The sequence below is a fragment of the Amblyomma americanum genome, chromosome 11 (genome assembly GCF_052857255.1).
Source record: "Amblyomma americanum isolate KBUSLIRL-KWMA chromosome 11, ASM5285725v1, whole genome shotgun sequence".
Lineage (NCBI taxonomy): Eukaryota > Metazoa > Arthropoda > Arachnida > Ixodida > Ixodidae > Amblyomma > Amblyomma americanum.
The window spans coordinates 20,014,991-20,027,488 of NC_135507.1; the positions used below are offsets into that span (position 1 = coordinate 20,014,991).

Sequence of the window (12,498 nt, forward strand, 5' to 3'; positions counted from 1 at the left end):
AGCTGAAGGTCACGTCACGTGTTTAGCGCTTGTAGCTATCCATTCTTATGGTAGCATACATATAAACTAATTACGGTAATTATTCTCTAATTAGTGCTAATTAATCAGGCTAAACTTTCTCTTTTCAATGATGTAATACATGTGGACATTCTCATGTTTACTACTAATTACGCTCATTACTATATTATGACGTTATCATGGTTTGCAACACTAACTAGTACACGCATATGTGCTATCTTAGTCTAGCCATCCACTGGAGCTGCGCCGCGCCGAAGCGTTGAGCACGGCGCAGCGACCACCTATTTCTAGACGCAGATCCGGTTGCAGTAGGAGCGCCGTTGCTAACCACCTGCTGCTCCGCTCAAGGCTCCGGCAGCGTGCAGCGTAACTTTTGTTCAGACTAGCGTAGTAGAGCTTTCGCTCTAACAGGAAAATGTGCTATAGTAATCTGCTCACATTATGACAACTATCGCTGCCCGGCTGCGTTTTAGAAGCCAAATCCACATTTTTGGCCAAGTCAGATATGGTGTGTTCACTTCGCGGCGTTGTCGTGGTGGATGCAGCATTCTTTAAAACAGGTTGTGCGGGCAGTCCCGCCTGTTTTCCTTTTAGGCGATTTTAAGGGACTCTATACTGGCAATGACAGCGTGTGTGAATGCTCGTTGATGAAGATAATGATGATGATGACGTCAAAAAAAGAAGGCAACAACTCTCGCTCTTGCATGCTATCATCAAGAATGATAGGGTTCCATAAAAGCGAAAAATGTGTTTCAGTTCTTTACAGTACTGCATTTAACAAGAGGGTAGGAGCAGCAGCAACGACTTGGGAGAAAACGAATGTTCTCCGTGGCCTCCCGCTGAGGTCCTTGAACATCTGAAATGACGAAAGTCCTCCTCTTAGGCTTGCTGCAGGTGAGCTCAGTGCGACAGAGAGCATCCTAATGGGCTCAGTGTGCCGGCGCATGGCAGTCGGGGCTAGGCACCACGTAGCTTTTGGCGAACTCGAGCGTGCTGTTGTAGAGGTGTCCATCGGGGCCGCTCAGCTCGTGGTATCTGTCCAAGTTGTAGTCACCGCACAGACCGCACAGCTTACCACGGTAGAACCGGGCGGCCTGCATGTCGGGCAGCGGGCGTAAGGAACGAAGTACTATAGGCCTTGTGGTACGGGCCCTGTCTAGTGTACCTCAAATTTCCGAAGACGAACTAGAACCTATATCTATATTACTATCCCGTGTGCAGCTGATGTCGCCGTTTTCAAATAAAGCCGCTTTTGATTACTGTGGACACTTACAACATGGCAAACTAAGCATTGCTGGCAGTGCTAACATGATCTCACACCGATTGTAACCGGACTCCACACCGCATAAGGCGACACTGGTACTTGACTCTGAGGATTACTGCGACCCACCAGATGTGCATCTGCATTCTTCAGTGGGAAATGGTGCAAATGCTCGGGCGGTTTACCGCTTTTCATGTTTTCTGAACTATTGCGTCAATCCCGAGCGCAACAGTAATGCGTTCCAGCTTTCCACGAAGGTGGAGAAGTTACACAGAGAACGTTTTTCATATGCGGCTAAAGGCATCTCGACCGGCTCAGAACACGACCGTTATTAACATCTCTCCACCAGGGGAGCCACGTGTCGCTGCTGTCGCGCCACGAAGCTTGGGGTCGCCCTAGAAACAGCATGTAAACCACTGACCTGGACCAAGAGCATATTTCCGTTGTAAACCACGTAGATGCCGTAAGGTTCGGACTCCAGTGTGAACCAGACCATGTGCGAAGTCTTGACCCGGAACAGTTCAGCGTCGTGGTACGAGTGGCTGTAGGGCCTCTCGTCTGTCAGCTCGACCGTGGTGCCGTCGACGCGCACGATCAGACCACCGTTCTCAGATTCGGGCAAGATCTCGACCTTTGTCGTGTGGATGAACACCTTCAGCGCCTGCATTTTGCGATAAATCATCATCACTTTTATTTCAATGCACGGTAAGTCTAACAGAACTATAAGTGTTACAGGTGCATTAAGACGCCAGGTAAAACAAAACGGTTGTACACGCACAGACTGCGAAGTGCCATGTCGTAAATCACAAAAGTCCTAATCGAGAGGAGTGTTTTTACAGCGACTGTTCCCAAAGGGAAATTCATTCGTGATAAATGGGGCGCCAGCGCTGCGATATATGCGACTGTAGAGAAGCACTCGGTGGCTTTCAGGACCTGAGATTACTGTTCAGGTGTGTTTCATTGAGGCACATGTTCCCAGGCACGTCTGTCACTGCTCCTTGTTGACTCACCAAATTCTTAACCACTACTACTTCCCAGGGGAGATAGCGGGAGTCCCCTCGGGGTGCTCTCCCCGCTGAGAGTCACTACAGTAACTTTTATCGATTATTTAAGTACTCCACCCTCGGGTGCGTACAATCTCAGTTGCCCGTTCTCGGGCCTCATCGGTTATGTTACAACTCAGATTAAACCCGCGATATTTTACGGGCGCGGTAAACGCTTATTGTTGTTATTTACGCCTCGAATGGAGTTACAAACTGTCCCTTGAGAACAAGAATATATGTATTTTTTGCGTACACGTGTGTGCATGTGTGTGTTTGCTTGTGCGCGTGTGTCCAACGAATAAAATTTGTTCTGCTGTTGACAGCGAGCACTTCCTCCTGTCAATTATTCTGCGTGTACATCTTGCGGCACTGCTATACATAATAGATCCGAGAGCTTCAGCAGCAGTTCAAAGGCAATCCGTTCCCCTCTGCATGCTACACGTGCGATCTTCTCTCATATCGCAAATTTGCATGCTCATATGGTCACATGAATTCACGTCGACTGGGTACAAGAAATTTCGCATTTAACCAACCACTGCTTACACTATAAGAACATAGTAGTTCCACTTAAGCAAGCACAGAGCAAACACTATGCAGTCTTACGTGTCGATTACCTGACCTGTCTGTATCGCAGTGTTGATAAGGGTGCAATGCCCATCGCAGGGGTAGTCATGCCTTATATCTAATGCAACAGCGACAGCTGACGCTCGGAACCTTTTGACAATGAATGAACGTTCGGCATTTTGTGCAAAAAGCGCTGCAAGAGCAGGAAATTCCACGCAGCTTGGAAACTGCCGCACCCCAGACGTTCCCTTACCTTGCTGAGTGAAGGGTTTCCGGTGGCACGGGCCAGGATGACGAAGCGCTTGTTGGGCGAACAGTCCCGTGAGACCACCTTCCAACAGTCCGTCTCGGGGAGGTCCACCAGCGTGCCGTCGAAGGTGCGCACGCTGTGTGACTGCAGGTCGCAGTACTCTGCAACCACAAAGAAGAGTTTTGCGCCATTTTTTCTGCTGTGACCAAAGGTAATCCAGGCTTTTAGCTCTCATTTCTAACCTTAGCAGTCACCTGGAATAAGAGCATCTGGCTCGTACGCGTGAAGAGGTGCTGGTTCGCTTTCTGGTGCTGTCCAGAACTGACGGACTTTTTCAGTGTGCACAAGCGTACACCTTGGCCTCTCTCAGAAGAGGAAAGCTTAGCATGGGTGTCATTCGATGCACAACGGCGCCTCTCACTTGTGTCTTGACTCGCATGCGTCTGACACCAAGTACGGGGACAAACGTGTTCTATAGACGAACTGTCACAGAGTTTGTCAAAATTTTCCCGAAACCCGATTTGTCACTGCTTCTCTGCTAATAAAGCGAAGAAAACCAAGTACAATTTGAGCCGGAAGTCGAACCTCCGACATCCTGATTGCAAGAGTAACGCTATATAGATTTAGTCCGTGGGGTTGGTGGTTACAGTTCGCCTCGAAGGCTAGATCTGAAGAAGTCGTCGTTGCTCTCTTACCAGCATCTGTCTGCCGTCTTACCAGTAAGCGATTGCCAATACCTTACAGCAAATTTTGACATTAGATAAAATGGATTTGACAATTATAGCACTGAGCGAAGACACGTTTGGCACGTATTAGATCTGCGAAGTCACAGCAGCCAGTCACTGCTTGTCTTTGATCATACTTTGTGTAGATGAAAAATACTATGTGCCATCGTGCTCTCTAGCCAAAGCTGCCTTTCCGTCATTAAAGTCCATATTCATAGTCATCATCATCAGCCAATGCTGAGAGCAAAAATTAAGAGTGAGACCCGACAGCGTGTTGCAGCGTTGCCAAGGGGTACACGGAACGCCATCGCACGTTCGGCGACGCGTGGCCCTTGGACAATTTATGGAAAGGACGCCTGTCTCACATATATATCTCCGTCGACACCGAACCCGGTCGTAAGGGAAGGAAAATGAAATGAAAATTTGTTTTAGGGAAAGGAAATGATGCCTGTCTCACCGTTCTCGCTGGATAACTGTACTGCGCGGCGCCGCCGTAAGGAAATGAAAATCCCTTCCCTTACGGCTAGGTTCAGGTGTCCACCGAGATGCGCCATTTTTCGCTCACGGCCAACGCCGACGGCACCGACTTTTCTGCGATATGAGCTCCTTAACGCTGTCGCACTAATACATCCCCACCCAGCTGTATCCCACGACCCAGATGAGTGATCGCATGCATGATTCAGTGTTGTATACCTTGCGTTTAATGGCGCTCTTTCTGCCTCTTTGCTTCCAGAAGCCTGTGCTCTGACATCATAGCTCTGGTCCTGCATTGCTAAACTGAGTAATATGAGTATTGATTAGAGCAGAAAGTTTGGCGAGTTGTTTTAGGAACATGGTGGAAAAAAGGCGCGTAAAGACGAAGGCGGAACGAAGAGACTAGGGCGAGCGCTGCCAGTATGCGGTTCTGCGAGGAAGATCGTGAGCTGAGCTGCTAATAACGTAAAACATGTGCATCATCCTGCCAACTTCAAGTTGAAATTTGCCGAGCTGTGGCTCATAACCTCGACGATATCAGTCGCCCATCCTGTCCGCTTTAGTGGTAGGATGCCGTGGAGTTCAGACTACTACAAAATTCCAGACATTTTAGTGCTAAAATTTTTTGTTGCATGCTCTGTGTCTCGAAACTCAGTACATTAAATGGTCAGAAGCTTGAGAAAGCTCACATTCTTGGTTAATTTTTCGGGCAGTGCAAGTTGCTCAGAGTAATTGAAAAGCTGCTTGGCGTTACCGAAATAGCTGGTGCCAGAGCTCACAGACAGCGCTTTGTTGGATATTCGCCGGAATCTGGCTGCCGCGCATGCTTGGATGTTTTAGAGTAGTTTTTAAACTGCCGCAACAATTAGAGAAACTTGTGAAAATAAACTTACTGTGTTTGTATAGATCAGAGTACTTCGCTAAGTTGGAGTGGCCCATCTCCGAGTAAATCGTGGGCTCGAGCAGGTGGCTGAAAACGGGCACATCTGGGTACCGGACGGAGTGACCGTCCTCATGGGTGATGGTCACGTAGGTGTGCGGCTTCTCCTTGAGAGTCCACCAGGGAACTTGCGACACCACGTGCAGCTTGCCGTTCTCGCCTCGGAAGTTCTCTCGCAACGTTCGCAAGAAAGAATCTTCCGTCGGGTGGAGCGCGGGGTAGCGAGCGTGGTACGGAAACAGTCGACTGTACAACTGGGGAAGAGAGTGAACGAAAAGGGACCACCCTTATAAACAGAATGTATAGACAGTCTATAGACTTCTTATAGACTCTATTGCCTTCCTAGATATTTCTTTTTGTCTATTCACAGTCTATAGACTGTCTATAAACAAGAGTAGACTAGAAGTGCATGGTCTTAAATGTATAGACTGACTATAGACTGCCTACAGTAGCTATATTACTTATACACTATTCTCTAGGATTTCTTTGTAGACAGTCTATAAACTGCATTTTCGCACGATGCAGCCTAATTTTGTCGAGCCATAGCGCCAAGGGTGATCACGTTTTCTAAATTCTAAAAGCTGGTACGGCTATTACTAACCACCGGCTACTGTCACAAAACTCGGCGCATCTTCGAAAAAAAACGGCGCTGCGCGTAAGGAATCGCGCCTGTGCTCTGCAAAATACAACGGAAAAAACAGCGGGGAAGGACCCCCGGAGAGTGCGTAGCTTTACGTGCGTGGCCGCCCTTTCCACTCAGCTCGCCGGCGCGGCGCCAAAGTAAACATATCCACGAGCGGCGTCGAGTTCCCTAGAATGTCCGAGTAGTTTCTACTCATCGTCGTCGGAGAGGGCATGACCTTGACCGCACTAAAGTCACCCTCTCCCCTTCGCTCTCGCGCCGGCGTCTTCGCATGCAAGAAGGAACCAGAAATTTCTGGAAGGCGGTTTCTGCGCCCGTCCAATGGGGTTACGCGCCCGGCGCAAGAAGGATAAGGAGTTTGTGCAGTTGAAGCTGCTGTATCTGCGCGCCTGCCCTGGCGCGAAAAACAAACAGACGCGGACTGCGCCTATAAATGAGAGGCTTCAACAGCTGTCTGTTAGCCCGAGCCGCCGTTTAAGCTTCCGAGAAGCGCGCCCGCTCGACTCCCGGGAGAACACCACTCGCCCAGCCCGGACCAGCGAGGCAACGTGCGCGCCAACCTGCGAAACGGCCCCATCGAGCTCCTCAGGTCGTCGGACTGTCGCAGTGCCTGGTGAACAAATCGTATTTTGGTTGTTTGTTTCTCTCTGTGTTACAGCACTTTAGGTGCAAAGGTTCTGTTAAATTGTAATCTCTCTCGATTGTTACTTTGCATGAGTTGCTTTGTATTTGTAAATCACTTTGCATCTGTTCGTACGAGTGACAGTGAAATTCCTTGTATCGTCTCTTCGCTCTATAAACTTTGTTTTGTGAACCTTTGGCTCCGACCCATTTTCTGGCTTGCGACCGGCAAAAGCTGGGCACCAAACGACCAACCCCCTTGTCACTTGCTAGCTGCTCTCCGGCTGAGCTTGCCACACTGAGTCGAGGGAATCTCCTCTGTGACCGAGACCACTACCCCCACATGCTCTAAGGGTGTCTGGGAGCGCACGCAAAAGTGCGCGAAGTGGTGACAGCTACAAATCTGTAATTCCAACTTGGCGCCTAACGACACTAGTTAAAAAGTAAATTAAAAAAAATTAGTTAACGAGCTTACTACTTAAGACGATTTATCGGCGTTCTGGTGTCTGCCAACCCTGGTAATACTATGCTGAAAAAGAATACTTTTACCTCAAAGAACTTCTTTCGAGAATTACTTAAAGTAATTCCTGAAACTGCTGGTGCGTATGTGTGTGTGTGCTGGGCAGGTTGTGATGACGTCGCAAGATCACGTGATCTAAGTGGCTGGGGGACGATAAACAATGCAAAAGAATTGCCACACAGTGCTAGCGCACCTCATTCGATTCTGGCAAAACTATGCAAATCGACCATAATTTTTTTATCTTCACCTGCCATAGCATCATTCCAGGCTGCTGTACGTGAAAATAAATAATAGAGAAAACAGAGAATGGGAGTGTGTTCCTTACCGGCTTGTAGTTCTTGTACTCCACGTCCGCGGTGAGTTTTCCAAGACGGCTGGAGAACACGAGAAGTTTGAAGCAGTCGTAGCTGAAATGGATGCCCTTACTCTGGTCGTCCCGGCACTTGAGTGCGAGATTGTGCAGGAAACTAGACTGAAACTCGCCTCTGTTGAGCGGCCTCCCTTCAGCCGCAGCCGCCAACTGATTCTCGTCGTCGTCTGTCTGCGTGAAGTTTCCATCGATGGTGATCTGTCGAGAGAATGCGCCACGATGTCAAGGACGGCCTGATGAGACACGTACCGTCGTTCAGGATGATCTCTTTGCCGTGTTCAGCAAATGTTATATAGTTCAAGAAAGCACTGATGTCGCAGCACGGTTTAGCGAATACGATTATCGGAACTGACTTAAGTTAACACCTGGCATTAATAGTACAACTTGTTGTGGAGAATGCCTAAAGGGGGAGTAAAGATTTCAAGTGCATATATGTTAGATATGGTATACCTCCAAACTCTGCGAAGCGAACAGCTACTGGTGTCTTCAATTTTTCGTAATTGAAGAAGGAAGTTTGTGCCGATCCGGGCCTAGATTCTGGGACTAAATTCATTCATAGAACACAGATTTGAGCTAATCGTCATTCCTAGGAGATTGAGCAAGGGCGAACTGGCCAACAGCTCGGAGCTGTCCTATTCACGCGAGAGTGAATTATTTTCTTTCGTCATCATTCGATCAATTCCGCGAGAAAGAGTTATACTTCTTAGATGTCTATTAGAAATGTGCTTTAGAGTTTGGTATCAGCTATGTTAAAAACACAACACAAAAAAAGACACAGAAAGAAAGTTTGCAAGAGCATATGAAGAATGGTTGTCAAGTATTCATATTGCGAATGTGAACATCATTGAGGGAATCCCATTGGGAAGAACATGCAAATTATGAGAAGCAGTCATTTTCTTCAATCGCTATAGCTTAAACTCATTATAACGAAGCTGAAGGGACCTGACGATTACTTCGTTATAGCCGTAGCTTCGTTATAGCCCATGTCACAAGGGGAATCGTCCTTACAAAGGGAATCGTCATTCCTTCGTAATATCCATAATTTTTTGTTACAAACCGTTTTGGTATAACGAGGTTCGACAGTCATGCTGTATCGCTGATTGACAAGAACCTTTTCAAGTAAAAGGTGTTACTGCATAAGTTGTTCGTGTGTTGCCCGTTCCTTTCTGCGCGCGTTTTGACCAGCACAGAAATTTATCTAGCTCACCAAAGTCAAGATAATGGCCACGTAACTAGCGTGCCTCGGACTCATGATGTGTAATGATGCAGGAGCGGGTTTGTGCTTGGTGGGTCATACTTATAGGTAGCCATGCTCGGTATTCACTCGCAACTGTCCCAAACCATGCACTCGGGCTCAGGGCGTCGCAACGGGGCGCATACCTGCCACACTAGCGGCACTGCAGTTCTGTAGCTTCGACTGCACTGTCTAGAAAAGTTGTCCCGTAATATAGTGCAGTGGCAAAAGCAGGAAAGGAGACACTTAAGTCCCCTCACGAGGGGAATGCGATAGCGTTAGAGTTTGTCGCAGCTTCTGTTCCAACTTATACGGCGTGTTTGCGTCAGTTTCTTTGAAAATTGCCAGTTCATAAACCGTCATATTCAGATTCCTAGTTGCGTGCTTCTGCGATGCTTTGACGGTACCAACATTTGTATATACTTCACGTTTTTGTCTTATTTTTATTTCGATTCTCCGTCTAGGTTGCTGTCTGGGAACTAGATTGCACACAACCAAGTTGGCAGGTTGGGACGACGTAATAAGGTCACATGCCCTCTCTCGACCAATCATTAATTTAATTGGCACCTGCCACCGGGGGGGGGGGGGCAGGTTGTGATAACATCACGTCACGTGGCGTCTCTCCACCATCAAAGAATTTTGTGACACCGTACATTTTCGGAGTTTTGGTGTGCCGACAACTCTAACGCAGTCGCATTAGAACTCGGATACATCACGTCACCAAACTGCGGCATGACGGCAGCGTTCACGGATCGCCGCTGCGGGAAGTTTCCCGCTAATGTGAGAGGGCGGGGTTCGCCTTACGCTCGATTGGCCTTCGCAGCTGCTTCCATAGTGAACGTCGAGTCTGGCATTGACGTGCTGGCCGTGGTGGAAGGTGGCCAGGTTCTCGGAACGGGACCAGTCGGGACGTGGAAACTTAGCCGAGACATCGGCGCAGATCTGGGCCAAGAAATGCACATTGTCACAGGACTTAACTAGGTTCGAAACTACGTAATTCCTTTCGTGTCCGAGAGTGTGTCTCGCGAAGATGGAGCGAAAAGCCTTTAGCGCAACTTCGCAGTAGGCTTGAGCCAGGATTATCCCCTGGCTCGGGATATGCACGTACTAAATACTAATTTTCAGAACAAGCCCGCGGTTATTGCTCAGTATTTCGGCAGTGACTGAGGCATTCTTGCTACCGGCGATAATGACACAGAGCCGTTTGTGTTGAAATTAAGGAACATGTCTAAAAATATGACACATGCTCAAGCGCACTGATGGTGTTCGGCACCAATGACCCAATAGAAACATTTAATCCTTGCGAATAAACATCACAGCGGTGTAGTGAAAAAAAATAATTTCCTGTCCGCAGGTTCCCTACACCGATTACGCCATCGACCCAATCGAACTTCTCTTCCGCAGTTTGGAAAAAAAAGAGGCTTGCTACATTTAGCCAAACACTTATTACATCTGCGTTCTGAAATTTTTTATTTGCGCTCCGTGCTTTGCGCCTATCAGCTGCATTAAAACTGCGCGTCACAACCATTGTCAGGGTCATCAGTAAAATTAGGTCCACCACACTGCAAGACGTCTGCTCACCAACGACACATATTTCTTGCCAGCGAGTGCAGCCCGTACCATAGTGAGTTTTCCAACTTTGTCACTTGACCTCTTGATATGATGCCTCTGTTCACTTCTTCATCTTTAAGTGTCCAGAAATCTAACACATTACCGGCTATTTTTGACGCATATTACATGTCCTGCTGAAATTCATTTACTTGTCTAAACTTGCACCACATAATCAACTCAGTTAAGTCTGTCAGCTAACATCAATTGCTGCACAGGTGTCTATTTTTCTTTTCAGCCTTCCCTTCACACTCTTCACTGTGGTACGCTTCCTTGCTGTGAAGTATACGCCACTTTAGAGAGGCACCAAAGACTATCGGATCGTTGTTTTCAGCGCACCATCATCTAATATGTATCGAAGCTACTGACCGTTTGGGCATAAACACAATGTTCACCTGCAACGACATCAGTTAAACATGTCATGTGCCCATTAAGAATTGGACCCATTAATAATCTTGGAAGCTAATGGGTTACTTGAATACGAGCCATAATGGGACCACTCAGTCCAAGCCTCATAGTAGCATGCGCATTGGGCCATTTAAATGGGTCACAGAGAAGAACAGTTAGTGTCCCCGCTATGGTATGCCGTCGGTCCATGTGGGTAACGACCACGAGATATTGGGTTCCTCTGGCTATGAGAGATGTCTCTGTAAAGGAAGGCATCACTAAGTAAGGTAGGGTAAGTGTTAGGAGGTAACAGCGTGATGTTTGCTGTCTGGAGAGAGATATAGAGAATTTAATTGTGGTCAAATCAAGGCGCCATAGATGTTCTTGCGCTAAGCTTACAAGAGCAAAGTGTTCGGAGTGAGTCACTCAGGCTGTTGATGCTAACAAGTGGAGAGGAGGGAGGTTCGGGCTGTGAGGAGAGAGAGGATAGCTATGGGACAAACGAACAGGACATGTTCAGGTTCGCGTAGGGGAAATGTTGGTTTGGAATGATCTATTGGAGCGATAACTACATAGAAATATGTGCATCAGAATGATGAGTGCATTGAGGTGCATGGTTCTTGACCTGTATGTTTGTGAGCTGGTGAGCTGGGGTACAGTGGAGGTGGTGTATGCACCGACTGTCGGCGTGTAATGTCGGTGCGTGTAATGTTTCTTCAAGGTCTTCTTTTAAAGCAAGCCTCGATCGTCCACCATAGACGGGGGAAGCAAGGCCCGGGGATCAACAAATAAGACTGTCGGAGGTAGGCTGCATGTCGGAGGTAGGATGCATGTGTAGGCACCGAAGTGCACAGCACGCGATCGTCGCACGAAAAGTGCGTACGCTGCTGTGCTCACCTTGAGTCCTTCGTGGTCGTCCTTTCTGAACGGCGTCCGCTCGTAGAAGAACTGCATCTTGTGGTTGAACAGGTCATGGTTGAAGGAGTGCCTCAGCTCGGCGGCCACCTTGCGTTCCCTGGTGTCGCCTTTGAGGCTGACGTCGAGGCTAACCACATGAGTGGACGGGACTTCAGGATCGTCGCCGATCTTATCGTGGACCTGGAAGCGACTATGCCTTTCGTCATCGGGCTCCAAGAACTTGTACGAAATGTCGACGTCCACCTGGGAAATAAAATGCCTAAGGTTGAAGGCAATGTGAAATAACGTGACATTGGTTTGTTCTGTTTCTACAGCGATAGAAGTAAGGCCATTCTGCGCTCTTTGGCATGCGTGTTAGCCACCTAAACACAAAACCGAAGCGCCTCATAGAAGTCACGGCGCGAAACAGCGAAAGAAGGGGTGGTATTCGAGCAACCTGCAACCCATGCATGCACTGAGCACGAGGTTGCAGGTTTGAATCTTTGGCTCGGTGGTCGCATTTCAGCCGAACAAAAATGGCAAGATGTCCCGTAAAATGACATCTCGGCGCACTCTAAAGGACCTGAGGAGGTCGGATAAGCCCGGAGCCCTACGTATCCCCACATGCACATCTTCAGAGTCCTTGTTCGTACAACCATATTCGTACACGCCAAGTCGCTGGATCAGCATAATTAATATCGAGTTCTAGAATTGGGTGACCCTGTCAGTTACGGGAATAGGATCACCCTATTAAGAGTGGACAAACCGCGCGCCAGGCAAGGGAAGATGCAGTGTTTGAGCAGTGAACAGGACGGTGTGCCAGCTCCCGTCAGCGCAATCACTGGTTTAATAATTTACAAGTTGGCTCAGGCCAGCTTGACATGGTGTACCTATTTTGTCTCTGGAAACAAAGCGCACTGAAATAATTTAATTCACAAAATAA

The 12,498-nt window shown here is 48.0% G+C and overlaps 1 protein-coding gene across 1 annotated transcript in view; it reads right to left on the reverse strand.

Moving 5' to 3' along the window:
• Positions 1 to 751: 751 nt before the first annotated feature.
• Positions 752 to 12,498, reverse strand: part of LOC144110457 (vitellogenin-6-like) — a 56,297-nt gene continuing 44,550 nt past the window's right edge. The window contains exons 19-25 of the mRNA XM_077643360.1: positions 11,556 to 11,819; positions 9,468 to 9,605; positions 7,385 to 7,627; positions 5,229 to 5,529; positions 3,140 to 3,297; positions 1,701 to 1,940; positions 752 to 1,112 (exon numbers count right to left, since the gene is read on the reverse strand). Coding sequence (XP_077499486.1) covers positions 948 to 1,112; positions 1,701 to 1,940; positions 3,140 to 3,297; positions 5,229 to 5,529; positions 7,385 to 7,627; positions 9,468 to 9,605; positions 11,556 to 11,819 — 1,509 coding nt within the window. The 3' untranslated portion in view covers positions 752 to 947. The remainder of the gene's footprint in view (positions 1,113 to 1,700; positions 1,941 to 3,139; positions 3,298 to 5,228; positions 5,530 to 7,384; positions 7,628 to 9,467; positions 9,606 to 11,555; positions 11,820 to 12,498) is intronic.